This window comes from Lethenteron reissneri, chromosome 5, assembly GCF_015708825.2.
Source record: "Lethenteron reissneri isolate LAM-NWPU_2019-01 chromosome 5, ASM1570882v1, whole genome shotgun sequence".
NCBI classification, from domain to species: domain Eukaryota; kingdom Metazoa; phylum Chordata; class Hyperoartia; order Petromyzontiformes; family Petromyzontidae; genus Lethenteron; species Lethenteron reissneri.
Window position 1 is genome coordinate 1,258,207 of NC_083783.1, and position 15,243 is coordinate 1,273,449.

The window sequence follows — 15,243 nt, forward strand, 5'->3', positions numbered from 1 at the left end:
GCATGCATCGGGGTGGGGGAGACATCACACAGTGAAGATTTTTATAGCATTTTTTACGCGAAAGAAAATGTCCCCCACCAAAGGCGCGTGAGTTGGTATGGTCGGATGCGCGTGATAAATAAACAAACGGTCTACTGCCTATAGTGCTAGTGTAATAAAGGACTCTTAGGCGACGTTGGTCTCCGTCTGTCCTTTATTGGGTTCTTGTCTTGCACCCCGCGATGTCCCCGGTCGGACCCGCACCTCTTCCGTCGCGTGCCCTCCGCACGCCGTTCAAGTCGGGCTCTGTCTCCGGATACGCGGCCATAGCTAGTTCCATCACAGCGCCCCGGAATGCCACCGGCGATTCTTCAGGTGCCCGTTGCCGCTGCACGAACCTGCGATGTGCATCGTCCGGGGGCTCATACCCCTCCGCCATTTCTTCAAACACCCGCTGTAGCGTCGTCTTCTTTGCGACCTTGATGGAACGGAAAAACCTGACGGACTCATCATCAAGAAGCGTTGACAAGACCTCCAGGGCTTCCGCATCCGTCCATTTTGCTGATCGTACCGCCGCTTGAAAACAGCAGGCGAATGTGCTCCAATCTCCGCCTATGGAGACGATGGCTGCGGGTCCCCACGCCGCCGTCATCCGCCGATGGTGATACTTGCGATAGCGACAAGATGGCGTCACTCTGCAACGTGTTCAAAATGGCGGCTCCCCGTCGTTCGTCCCCAACCACGCCCAAGATGGCGGCTTCCCGCGGTGGAGGCATCAAGATGGCGGCTTCCCGCCGTTCCTCCCCGACCACCCCAAGATGGCGCTTCGTGCCGCGTGTTGGAGAGGGCTGGAAGCGTCGACAAGGCCCCACTCGGATGCTCCCCGCTTGGCCTCCCCGGACTCGTCGTGGGCGTCACCAGGGCGCATAACTGCGTTAAAACAGCCTTCAGCGACTCAAGTTGGGCCGCCACGTGTCGCCATCCCTCCTCGGCGCCCACCAATGCAGACGGTCCCTGCTGAGCCGGCAACATCTTGCACTCCCGACGCGTCGCCCCCACCTTCCATCGTTGGTAGCGCCACCGCCGGAGAAAGATCGTCGTCGTCTTCAGAAGATGGTGCAGAAGATGGTGCAGGTATATTCTTTCTTCTGAGCTGTTTCGACATGCCGTCTCACTTCTGACTCCAATGTAATAAAGGACTCTTAGGCGATGTTGGTCTTCGTCTGTCCTTTATTTGGTTCTTGTCTCGCACCCCGCGATGTCCCCGGTCGGACCCGCACCTCTTCCGTCACGTGCCCTCCGCACGCCGTTCGAGTCCTCCGCTCTCTCTGCAGCCACACCGCTGTCCGTGTGCCCTACACACTCTGCAGCCACTCCGCTGCTCCGTGTGTCCCGCACACTCTGCAGCCACTCTGCTGCTCCGTGTGCTCCCGCACACTCTGCAGCCACTCCGCTGCTCCACGTACACCGCTGGCCGACGGTGCCGTGACTCCGACCGCGTGGCAATTCGTGCCACCCCTCCACCAGCACCCTGCGTGGCTCCTTCTATCTCTACTCTGTCTCGACTCCCGATCCCCTTCCGGTTCTCCCCCTATATCCTCCTCCTTACGTGACCCTGACTCCTCCTCCTCCTCACGTGACCCTGACTCCGCCCCCACTCACCCCGATGACCAGGCTCCACCTCCCTTAATACTCCGGCCCGGGTGAGTGGTGCGGAGGCAGCGCCCACCCTGTCCTTGCTCGCATTACACTAGCATCTAGCGACTGTATATATTAGTAAGTGCACGCATCGGGGTGGGGACATGACACAGTGAATAATTTGCCTCAGCGTTTAGTGTATTTTTATAGCATTTTAACGCGAAATAAAATGTCCCCCTCACTCCCACCGAAGGTGTGCGACTTGGCATGGCACGTTCCCCCCACCAAAGGTGCGTGAGTGGGTATGGTCGTGCACGCATCATAAATAAATAAATAATAGTGAAGCGCACAAAAATCACACTAAATCGCTAATTAAACTAATCTAAAGGATGTGAAAAAGGAATAGCGCTTGCTGGCCGCGGGGCTTACGACGTGGTACCTGGCAATGTTTTTTTAGCGTAAACCCCACCGTTGGAGAGCCAAGTGAGCGACCACACAACCAACACAAACCCACAAACCCACAATTTTTGACTTTTTACAATATATATAGATGTTTCAGCTTGGGTCTAATTGTCCACGCTCAACTGACATTGGCTGTAAATCACCACGGTCCCTTAAGTTATGGCAAGCTTCGGGCCACATTTCATTAAAGCGTGTTTAAAAAAAAGTTATTTAAAATTTTACTTATTTTATCACAGGGCAACGACTTCCTGCTTGAAACGTCCATTAGCATGCAAACGAATGCACACTTTGAGTGGACACTGGTTTTAGCTGTGAAGCAGATTGCTTGATGATAAGTGAGCTTCAGGTTCCAGTTCAGGATGAGGCAGCTTCGGTTGAGCGCACGGCGGATGGAGTGAATGCATTGTGTTGCCCTTCGCTCAAACCGAGGCAACAATTTGCATGAAAGAACTTCCCGATGAGTGAACAGCCTTCCCATTGCAGCTATCGAATTGGACTTTGAGGAGGACACCGGTTCACCCACCGTTAATGAAGTGGATTGGCCAATAAAAAAGTGCACCATTTCTTACCGATAAATCCATTTCGCACACGTAATGGTCCAGGCTTCATTTTGAGTCACGATTTATTTTGGGTTTGGTCTCATGCGTAAAACGTACTTTCATTTTTTTACACATCATACGACAATGATCTCATTCAAAATAAATTAATTACGAATCGTATTATTGGTCGAGAAAACCTCTGTATGACATTACTCGGGTCTTTAGGGATATTTACTAAAAAGCATACCCACCCTAAACTGCAGAGATTTGGAGCCGGTTGTATAAATTCCACATTACTGTGATAGTTGCTAGGCTATTCATAGGACAACCACTGTTGTGTTCCCACGAAAAAAAAACATGGCACTAATTTTATCCACCCTTGTGTGATGATGGGTTGCGTTAATCTCTCAACCAGGATGCGAACTAGGAACCCTCCCCAAGATGTTGAATGTTCTGCTACAGCACTACCCGGTAACACAACTGAACCCTGGTTTCCCCCATTAGAGAAGTGGTGTTCACTGCGGTCGTACGTATAAACATTGTTGAGTGTGTAACGTGCCTCGCAGTTTTTTATTTATTTTCAGAAATGCACGAGGAAAACCCACAAACGAGCGGTTAGGCAACCAGAACCAGTGCTAGCAACTGCCAAAGCTCTGAGGTCCTATAATGGGATCTTTGCTCAACTTCCATTCATGAGTGTTTGTACTTACAGGAGGAAACCGGAGCTCCTGGAAAAAGCCCATGCATGAGAGTGTGGGTAACACTCAGTTCACGAGCCAATGAAAATGAATTCGCTTGTTGTACTGCGGTCATACCTTGATCCACTACCCCTCGCTGCTGCCTCCACAGTGCTGGGTTGCAGGCTAACCAACACCCGGCGCTGCGCTGCTCCTCTCTACCCTGACACTCCACCCGGCTCCACCGTTCCGAGCTGCGATTGGGCTCTTCCCTTCCACACAGCAGAACGCCTTTAATTGCTGGGACCCTTTAATGTGCAATGCCCGAGTGTCACTGTCTGGATTCCAGGTTTGAAGCTGCCCTAACAACACAATGTCTCCGTAGAGTGTAGACAATGTTCGCTTTAGGCTGCTTCTAATCGACCAGGCCAAAGACCACAATACGAACCGCGGGGGCCTCGCACAGATGGCTCCGAGCGACCATGTCACATATGTCTGTACGTAAGTTGAACTTCTTACGCACCGTATGTAGCCAACCATGCTTATCGGAGGTGTGAGTAAATTTTTTATATGCCACGGTAACCCACGCATCGCGCACCTGCCCGCGTCAGATTACCCACCGGAAGTCATACACGGAGAGTGTGAACCCGTTGTCCGGTGGCGCCAACAGAGTCCAGAAGCACTCGGCATGGCTAGGGTAGTCGCCTGGGAAGCCCGGTGACAGTATGGTCTCTTCCGCCAGCTCAATGACGCCTCCGCAGAGTGCATCGGCTGTAAAACAGACAAACGAACGCGCGCAGTGGCAGAACGCGAATGATTACTCGCAAGCAAGGTGACCGGTGCAGGAGAGTTGCCGTATGCGCCGTTGGGTGGTGCGGGTGTGAGCCAGCGGCCCCACCTGGAGATGCGTAGTAGAAGCCGCTCAAGTCGAAGTAGTTGCCACCCAGGTGGCTTGTGTCGACGACGACACTCACGGTGCTGCCACCGCCGGCGGGCGATGAGTAGCTGTGGTAGTTGCTGGATGCACAGCTCTGGGGCAGCTCCGTGGTGGCATTGCTGCCGTCGCGAACCGTTACGCTGCCACTGCAGTCGCCGGTCCTGCGGCAGCGGAGACGGGCGGAACAGCTCACGCAACAACCCACGTCGACTTGGAGCCAATGCAAAATTTGTAACGCGCCCATATTTGGCAAAGAGCTGAGAAGTAAGCGTGGATGGCATAGAGAATTGCATTAAACCAAACGGCAGAGAAAATATTATTTACTTCTTAAAAGCAACGATTATCACGGCAGAGAAGACTTCAGTTGGCAGAGACCGAACAGCTCTGTTCTGCTGTCTTGAACCGAGTGAATCTCACACCCAGCAGTACGTCCATAGAAAAATGAGTGTTGGCTCGGTGTTGGAACATTTTCGATATTCAGATTGCATAATCTGTATGTTGGTAAAATTAACAATTTCACAAAAGAATTGATCAACACACACAGGTGCACAGCATTGCTCGTACAGTCTCTCCTCAACCTGATCCAGACCACCAGCTGAAAAGATCCAACTGAACGTGTGGCCATGTTGTCGTTTAATGAGACCACCAACGCTTTCTTGAGATTTCGATTTAAAGCTTTCGTGACTGCAGGGATTCATCTTCTTGGTTCTTTCGGTAAAGTCACGTAGAAGGGAAGTAATACAATAATAAAAATAAAACATAATAAAATAAAATAATTCTCACGACGTTTCTTCACCTGAAGACGGCTGCTTGCGTTGTAGCCGAAACGTCGTGAGAATTATTTTATTTTATGTATAATTTTTATTCTTTTATTACTTCCCTTCTACGTGACTTTACCGAAAGAACCAAGAAGATGCTTTCTTGAGAGTTGAGAAACCAGGTCCATGTCACTTGCTGCCCTTCCCCCGCACCTACGATTAGCACAGTTGGCTATGTACGGTGCGAAAGAAGTTCAACATACATACAGCCTCTTCTCCGATAACGCTGTAGTTGCATTCCTGAAGAACACCGCGTTATGGAAAAATCATTTTTTATAATAAATAATAAAAATATAGGGTAAATAAGTCCGTGATAACAAGTGGGATGTGTACACAGGCCCAACAAAGACTGTGGCGTGTGGGTAGCATCTAGAAGCATCCAGCAGCATCCCAATGCCTTGTGTGATGCTACGCCGAAGCAGCCGTACGACCGCTTATCCCTACTCGTGCGACGTAGTTCCATTCAGCTCGACCGCGTTATATCCAATTCGCACCCGCGTTATGAAGCAGAAAATGTGTTCCCGAATACATTCATTGCGTCCTATCAATTCCGTTTTGTGAAAACATGAGACCTTGTAGGACAGAACGGACCGCACTAACATACGCAACGGCGGGGTTGGTCAGCATACCTGAAGAAGACGATGGTGACGACTCTTCCGGAGGGCACATTAATGTCCCAATTGCAGCTGGGGCCCATGCTTGTGTTGTAGCGGAACTGGCCCACCGATGCATTCAGCTCCTCGCGGCAGCTGAGCGGCGCCTGCGTGCCATTGGAGCTGGCCAAGCCGCCGCTCGACGTCGTCTGTCCGACTGCGCCTAAAAGGAACATGCAACGTCAGGCAAAGCCAGGAGATCTGGCAGGCAGCAGGGCCAGCTTCTCTCGGGTGAGTGATGGGGGCTGTAGAACAGTTTTGTGGGGGGCCACCAAGACAGTGCTACTGCTAGGACAGAACTAGGGGGGGGGCAAAGGGACATTGATGGTGTAGAGGACATGCACCTCAGCGGCCCCATTCAGCCCATTCAGCCTTGACAGACTGTTGGAGCAAGTGCTGTTAGCGATCACCGACAAAGGCCAAAATGCCTGGCCGCCGTTGTCTCCCTAGTGGTGATGTTTACACACCTAGGGGAGGCCCAGAACCGATTTAGATAATCGTCACTGCCATGAGCGGGAATCAAACTCGGGTCGCTGGGTTCGTAGTGCAGCGCGCTAACCACTACACCACCGCTCCCGCCCACCACGACCGTGTTTTCCACGCGAATGCGCGGGCAGTGCGCGTTCACGTGGCAAAGGAAACCCCATGGACACAATAGCACACGGACTGGCACATTGGGGTCCTTTGGATGAAATACGCCTTACAAATGTAAATCATTATTAATTATTAAGAGGCCGCGCTTTATAAATTACAAGGAAGCTGAAGACAATATAGAGATGACAGAGATATCAATCGGCGTGTTTAATGTTAAGTAAGTTAAAGTTAGTAAAACTCAAAATGTATATATAGCGTAATTGACAATAAGGCGCTTGACAACAGAATTCCAGTAAAGAAAAAAACCCAAACACTGAAACTAAGAGGAAAATAACCCTACACAGACGGATATCTTCCATTCATTAGGATTTTAATTCGAGGTGGTGTTTGATGCACACTATTTTGTAAATACTGTACTGTACATGGGCAAAGCCACGGCCAATTAACTAATATATATGGGCTTAAAACATTGACATAATTTAGCATCCATTCTGTCGCGGATTCATTATACTGTATGTGTATCCTGTTAGCAGCGCAAACAAAGAGGGAGTTTCAAAGACAATGCATATATTGTTATCAGAGCATGCTTGCATGTTCACCACAAGTACCCGTGGTGAATGCAGACTTGGTTCCTTGCAAAAGGCATTTATTTGGTGTTTGAACATCTTAACACCTCCGGTTTAATTGCCAGTAAGTGTAAAATCTATTTTTATTTTACATACTTTGATGCTGGCAAGGGGGTCCCATGGTAAACTGAGTGAGAAGAGGGGATCATGGCGCTGGTTGTAAATGTGTGCCGCGTGAGCCACCAGGTGGCGCTGTGGTCAGAGCCAGCTATTCCGGATCAGGGGCGCCACAGTGGCGAGATGTCAAGGCCGTGGGTTTGATCCCCAGAAGGTCGTGTGTTAGATCCCCAGGAGGCTGTGTTCGAATCCCAGGAGGCCGTGTGTTCGATTCCGACCATGACGCCTGGTATATATTTGGAGTTTGCGTGTCTCTTTCCCCGTGGTCACGTGGATTTTTCTCCGGGTCCTCTGGTTTTTCCCTCCGCATTTCGAAACACAGGTTAAGAGTGTTTGGCTGCTATAAATTTCCACAATAAGCCACTTCGTTGAGCTATCATTTCTGGTCAGGTCGCTTCTGAAAAAGAGCTGTATAGCTCAGTGGAACCTACCTGGTAAAATAAAAAATAGTTTAGTTAAGTTTAAGCATTTTCACGGCAGATTTGCCGGAGTGAAAATAATCGGTGCCTAATTGCAGTGGTACTCAACCTTGTTTTGTTTGGCGACTATAGCCTCTTGTTGAATTTTGTTTCAACCGAGGTACTCCTGTCTCTTTGCCTGACCCCAACATGGTTCTGAGGAAATAAATATGGGCGCCACGATGGCTAGGAGATATTTACTACCTCGCCTCATATACAGGAGGTCGTGGATTCGATCCCGACCCTGACGCCTGTATATTTAGAGTTTACATGTTTCTCTCTCTCTGCGGTGGTCGTGTTGATTTTTATCCGGCTTCTCGATTTCTCTCTCCATATTTAGAATTAACGTGCGTTAAGAGTATTTGGCTGCTATAAGTGTAGTGACTGGGAATGTCACTGTGTGGTGCCGGGCCTGCGAGGCCACGGTGGGATGTATACTGTTGTGTGTACACCCCGGACACGGGGTCTAGTACCAGCCCTAGTGGGGGCTTGGGTGCGCGCTGGTTAAACGCGGTGGCACCACGCACAGCGTGCGGTGCGGGCTCCCGTTCAGAGAGCGAGAGAGTGTCAGCCAGCTGGGGTTACGTTGGGGGCATGATACTTTGGCTGACCTGGGGACATGTGACCGGATGATACTGGAGGGGGCCACCATGGGTGGTCACATGGTCCGGGAAGAACTCTCGAGAGCCTTCGGGCAAGGGCGAGAGAGATCGAGAAGGTGGGCAGGGCGAGAGGCGCAGCCAGCCCCGGCCCAGCCCGATATAAGGGGGGCCCTGTGAGGGGCTCGGGGTTCTTACTGATGAAGAGGCAGGAGATCCACGTCAAGTTTGAAGAAGCCTCCAGCCACGCGGTCCGGGACCCAGCTTGTGGTCCGGACCGGGATAGTGGACCCAACCGTGTTTAGTTCTGCCGTAGCGTGGTTAGTTGGGTGGTCACCACCCGAGAGTATGTTGTGTTAATAGCCTGGAGTATGTTGTGTTAATCTATATATATAAAAGGGAAATTTGTGAATGTGTGTCTGTTCAAAATGTTTAGCGTACTTCCCGACATGCAACAAACATGAAATTTGCCATGTGGGTACTTTCCAGACTGTACACCATGCAAAAATTATAAAAATAGACGTTTGTATATTTTTTTGGGAGAGGGGGCCGCAATAATGGATATATTTTGCACGCAAGTGAGCGGTGACGTCACATCTCTGTCGTGTCACCCGCATGCGGCAGCGTGACGCAGTGTGCCTGCTGACGTCATGCATCCCCCCAACCCTCCGCGTAGGCCGTGTATCCCAGCACAAATGCGCGGCTCGGGGGGGGAAATAGGTAACGAACTCTTAATTTGCCACGTGGCTAGCTCCCATACTGTACACAATGTAAAACATATAAAAATAGACATTTGTATTTGGGGGGGGGGTGACCATGAAGTGTGTGGTGAGAATCGATATCTGGTAAGCGTTTGTGGTATCGATTAAACGGGAATAGGTCGCTCTAAAGAAATCTACAAACTTCGATTCCTTTGCGCGATCTAAAGAATTGAATCTTGGCGCGCGAGCGCAAGTTTTCTTTCCACCGCGCGTTGGGTTTTTTTTTATTAATGAGCTAATGATCAAAGTTTTTTTTTTCATTTGTATATGTTATGTTTTTAAGTTTTGAGAAGTTTTTAAATACATTTCCCCCCCCCGGGCAACGCCGGGTGCTTCCCGCTCGTAGTTTAATCAAACGCGTTGCTCCCTACGACAACGTCTGCAACTCAGTTGGACTCACTCCACGAGGGCCGCCGTGACGAGCCACTTCGTTGAGCTGTCATTTGTGGTGGCCAGGTCGCTTCTGAATAAGAGCTACGTTGCTCAGTGGGTATCTGGTCAAATATAAAATAGCTTTAAGTTTTAAATGAATAATACGCATGAATATTTTCACCAATTGCCCATTTTGTGAGGTATCCTAACTAGCTGGTAGCTGAAAGCAAATACAAAATGTACGGACGCTCTGCACGTGTGACGTCATTTGTTGGCTGGTTACTCTTGGAAACCACTTTGTTTACGATCAGTGCGTTTTAGAGAGGTATTTTATATTGTTCTCGGTTATCATCTGAATAAAAAATGTTATCGTAGTTCTTTTATGTTGGAAGATTCATACATTCACCAATGACTCTCATCTATGATATAATGTCACTTTATAAATCACCTCGCGGACCCGCTGGGAAATTGCCACGCCAGCCCCCCAGTTGAGAACCACTGCCTTATGATACCAAAAAGAGATCTCCCGTGGAGTCCTTAACAGACTGTTGGGACAAGTTGCCGTGAGCGAGTAGCACCGATGAAGGCCGGGAGGGCACAGGAGGGAACGGTGCGGCCAGTATCACGCCCAGCCGCATTTGTCTCCCCAATACTGATGTTTACCACATCGCACGCACTGGGTATTCATTTAAGGATGGGTCGACCCAGCGGGAATTTGGAGCGGGAATCGAACTTGGGTCGTCGGGTTCGTAACACAATGCGCTCCACTATTGCTTCCCTCTCATACCCCCACCTCCACACGCCCCCCACGGAGAGTATGTTACGTCAGAAGTGGTGCCCCCCACTCTCGCGTCGTCGATTCAATTTATTGAACATGCACAGCCCCGTTTTGTCAATTCCGCTGCTGAATGAGGGCATGGATGTTACTCATTGGGGAGCTGAATGGCTTAGAATGCCCTTCATCCGTAATTGACTGCAGCGGCCACCTGTCATTAAATTGAGATCTCAAAAGGTCGTGAGTGACTTGGATATTCCCTATACTAATCATCAGTGAAGTAAAGACCCTTCTATTGAATTGAGTTTTCCGTTCAAATGTGCCGTGGCCAGCTTTCTGGACGAGTGTTGGTTAAGATGCAGTACATGTGCTGCACCCTTAGCGGTCGGTGTTTAGCATCATCATCAGCGTATCATTAGCACCGTCATCATAATGATATCATCATCATCGTCGTCATAGTATGCTGTGGACACGTTAGAATTGTCGCCGTCTGAAATATTTTTGGATGTAAAAAAACATACAGTACGAAAATAATACGTGTGAAAAATTAGTCAAGTTAAAACAGCTGAATATTAAACTATAAAACTAAACTATACTGTATATATTATTTTACCAGGTAAGGCCCACTAAGCTGTGTAGCTATTTTTCAGAAGCGACTTGGCCACAAATGCTAACTCAACGAAGTGGAAATTTATATCAATAGCCAAATACTGTAAACGCGTGTTTCTAAACGTGGAGGAAAAAACCGAAGGACCCCGGAGACAAAGATTAACACAATGCACCGTGCGGGTATTTACAAATGTGCCGTGGCCAGCTACAAACGTGTACCGCTTATCACTATCCATTTTACTTTGATATGTACAGCCCAATTAATTAAACTGAATTTCTATTATTGCTGTAATGGAATAGAACGCTACATTATGACGGCTCGGGAATCGAGCTGATGGCGAAACTCGTGTTGTGGCATACGGCCTCTTCATCTGCGATCCGCAGGCTACGGAACAACACACAGTGCCCTAATCCACTACGTGTTGTCACTATAATATGCAACACGTGCAGATAAACAGATCGTGGATAACAAATGCGTTTTTTTCCATCGCAGGTGACGGTGGAATCTCTGATCTAATCACAATTCTGCTTTACCACCAACAACGCGATCGTCTTCATTTGGGGTTCTGGGTAGGTAGTATAATTAGACTCAAGTTGCTTCAAAAGTTACCATCTCTAGTGTTAAGGTACCACTTATATTACCATATTTACGTGACAAAAAAGTGTCACGTTTCTAATGTTAACAGAAGCTAGAATTTCGAGCGTTAAACCAAGTAACCATTTTTCTCTTGTTGAAATAAGTTACTGTGTTTTTTATTTACACGCTTTTAACTCACTCTGTTGTTGTTGTAGTCGTTGTATCCTCAAATCTTGTAACTCTATTTTAACCCACTTCCCAATGTGGTATCGACTGAAAACTTGGTATACTTATGTCATACTGATGACAATACTAGATTCTATCATTAAAACAAAAATTTACTTTCTTTTTTTATGTTATATTTGTCCGTGGTCAACTGACTTTGGCTGTAATTGGCCACGGTCCCTTACGTTATTGCAAGCTTCGGGGCCACTTCCTGGAGTCTTCGAGTTCTACCATTACATTTCATAAAAGCGTGTTTTAATTTTATTTAAATATTACTTATTTTAAGTTGATGAAAAGCAAATATACCGGGCGACGTGCTACGCGCCAGTGACGCCATGCTGGGGACGACCGCTGTTGGTGAATTATAATTATCTGAGTCTCACAGATAATTATCACAGATAATAATAATCTGAGACATAATCTGAGACTCACAGCAACCGCCACTGCACTGAGGTGGCCAGCAGGGGACAGTACGACAGATGAATTCGTGAACCCATCTGTGCGGACCTGTTTTTTTTTATTCCACTTGCCCGTTGTGTGGGGTTTTCTACGGGTGGACACTCAATTTCTGCCCACAATTCAAACAACATTCTTTCAATAACAATTTGCCAAATATTCCGATGGCAGGACCGCCTTAACGTGTTTTCGTATGACAAATAACCTTCGTTGTTGAATTAACAAATTATACAGTAGTTCGGCAACACAAAAAGTATGAGTTTACCTTGAAATAGTAGACAGGAGGCTAAAACGAGGTAATGAAGAGAGGCCGACATCACGTCCGTCAACAAAGCCTGCCGCGACCGATGCTGCCACACTCTCACGGATACGAACATCGCACGGCCTTTATATTTATAGCATCCTGCATCAGCACGGTGAGGAATGTGGCCGCACAATGCTTAAATTTGACTCGGTGTGCCTTGCGGGCTTCCTGCCAAACTGCAGGTGTTGACATTTGACGGTGAGAGAATCCGGTGGCTTCCGTGTCTACGAATGAGGCCGCTTTGTCATGGACAACGAATTTGAGCCAACGTTGCTTTGGTGACGCTGGTGAATGTTATAGGTTAACCCGTTCAAGATATTCAAGTTTATTTTATTCAGCGGATGCAAATTCCCTGAACCAAGTGGTTGCTTCCGGCCCTGCTGTGTTGATGGCGAGTAGGTAGGTCTCCGTTGAGCTTGTGGAAATGGGTAAATCCATTAAAGAGAAATCACTCGCTGCCACTCATTTCTTCAAGCAATACTTTTGTGTTTTCTCTCCATAACTTTATCTAAGTCCTGACTGATGTCATCATAATTCAAAGATAACAAACATATTCGGATGGCCGTGGTACTGTCGCTCAGCTGTCACTGCAATGTGGAATGGAGGGCCTAAGCGAGGGTCTACAACACACCAGGGCCTACAACACACGAGGGCCTAAGGCAGGAGTAGAGAATCAAAATAACAAATCGAGCCAATTTGCTTGGAATTCGGTAACAAACACATTCCCCCTCAATATTCCAAGAGCCGCATTGCCACGTGGTGAATACGAGACGGTGGCTCCTTACTAACCCCCACCCCCTCCTCCACAGCTCCGCGAGGAGCGGCAGATGACGGGGAAGGAAGCCACAGGTTTCAGCAGGTTCAGGCGAGACTGGCAGAGGGCATGCACCCTTTTGTCTACAGCGATGCACATTTGTTTTTTTCACCTGGAAGTGGCAGCGAATATGTTCAACGGCAACTTGCCCAACCAGAACAGTGAGTGGTGTCTTGCAGGAGTGCAGTCATGCCCCCTGAAGATGCCTGCTCGATACTCGCCCCCGTTTGGGTGACAACGTGGCACGGTGTTAACATTTGTGCCTGACAGCAGGACCTGGGTTCGATTCTTTGCCTTTTTGTGTGGCACTTGTATATTGTGTTCTACGCGGGTTCCTCCTGGTCACCTGATTTATTTTCTCACATCGAAAAAAACCATACACCGTAATTAGCATACGGTTGAATTTACGTGCACAGTGCAATGTTTTAACGTGCTTTAAAGGTAAACGAATGTACGTGAGATTAAGAATGCATTTTGCTTTATGTAAAAAGGTAAGATGTGGGAGCATCTGCAGTAATTGACAGGCACACCGAGCCTCTGGGTCGGCAACCTGCTTGGTGACTTTATTTATTAAAGGACCATCACCGCCTCGTATTCACCACCACAGTGCAATACGGCTTCTTAAAATATTGAGTTGGGTTTTTTTTACCGAATAAAAAACATTCGCTCTTGTTATTTTGGTTGTCAACCCCTGACCATAGTGAACCCTCGTGGTTCTGCTCAATATTCTGTGCAGCTGCACTGCAGCTTCACTACAGCTTGGCCAATGAAATGCATTTATTGAACGTGTATTATCTGAAGGACAATCGGTGCTGCTTATGCAAATTAACTTTACTTCCGCCAGTGACATCAATTCCCAGCTCGCCTCTATGCAAATGTAGCCAGCATGTGTTTGCGATATCTTTTTTACAATAGTTCCGGCCTATAGATATATCTACAATCTAGTTTGTCCTGGTTGCAAATGGCTTTCGTGGATCATCGCAACAGAAGCCCAGCTGTTCGAACTAACTATTAGTTTGGGAAGCCGTTCTTATTTCCATTGGCAGTTCTGAGCCAAGAGTAGAAATTCCATATTGCCATGGAAGTGGCCACGTGCTATCTGCCTTGCAGTCATTGACTTTCTATAAAGTGCTTCTCATTGTCCTAAATGATGTAAATATGATTGAAGGATTGATGGCTTTGTGAAGCCAAATGCACACGTCAGGTATCTATGTGAGACCAGTCCTTGGCTGATATTGGCCTCCGAAGTATGACGGCTGTGTTCAGCACTTCAATTTTGCCATTTAATGATGGCCACCATTTTCACAGTGGCCCAGCCATGGGGCCTTGCTTTCGATGTGACAGATTGCAGCCATTCATCCCCTGCACGAGATCCCTACGGTTAGAGAGGCTCAGGGAAAGTTCTGCCGCTGCTACTGCTAGGTATGGCCAATAACTGAACTCGGCTGACTGGGTGCGAATTGCCGTGTTAGAATCACATAGGCACAAATACACGTAAACACATACAAACATACATGCACACATATAATACATATGAATACGTTATCCACCTTTCTGGCAATAAAACACAAAAATATACCTTTTGCAAGGAATAGTCTGCATTAACCACACGTACTTGTGGAAAATCAGTAAACGTGCTCTGATAATATATGCATTGTCTTTGAAACTGATTGGCCTACACCAGAGACACAGCCTTCTCTCTCTTTAGAGGTTAGTCAGTTTAACACGTAGTAGGCTTTCGTGATCAATATTAATCATAATAGAGGTTTTTTTTGGGTGAGATTGCGTAAATATAAACGTGTTGTTAAACCCATAAATATAAATGTGTGTTGAAGTTATGTGCAAAACTAGTTACTACTTGCTAAGACTAATAGAATATATCGAAATTGACAAAAATAGAAATAATTTTAACCGTTCGGATAGCTACAGGCTTAGTTCTGATTTGAAGTGAATCATCAAGTGATCGACTGTTTAAATGCATTCCCGTACAGGATTTGGGGATGAACCGTCTATCTGGAAATGAACAGAGGGCTTCATACGCGACGGGTGAATAAACCAAAGGCGATGCCCTGCCTGTATCCGCACACACTGTGGCCTTCGAACCTCCACCACCTCAACGGGCCCTCACCATGGCCGGTGTAATTTTGAGGACGTACCCGGCGGTGCCTGTGGGCAGTGCAATCAAGCCTTGTCCCCAACTTTCCATGGAAGAACATACTCCCGCCGCCCTGTGCTATTTTTGTTAGCCGTCTG

The 15,243-nt window shown here is 47.8% G+C and overlaps 1 protein-coding gene across 1 annotated transcript in view; it reads right to left on the minus strand.

The window, feature by feature from the left end:
• The window catches only part of LOC133352796 (enteropeptidase-like), a 37,068-nt gene extending 24,752 nt beyond the window's left edge, over nucleotides 1-12,316 (minus strand). The window contains exons 1-4 of the mRNA XM_061568705.1: nucleotides 12,138-12,316; nucleotides 5,680-5,866; nucleotides 4,194-4,393; nucleotides 3,916-4,066 (exon numbers count right to left, since the gene is read on the minus strand). Of these exons, the coding sequence (XP_061424689.1) occupies nucleotides 3,916-4,066; nucleotides 4,194-4,393; nucleotides 5,680-5,866; nucleotides 12,138-12,249 (650 nt within the window). The 5' untranslated portion in view covers nucleotides 12,250-12,316. The remainder of the gene's footprint in view (nucleotides 1-3,915; nucleotides 4,067-4,193; nucleotides 4,394-5,679; nucleotides 5,867-12,137) is intronic.
• Between the last annotated feature and the right edge of the window lie 2,927 nt (nucleotides 12,317-15,243).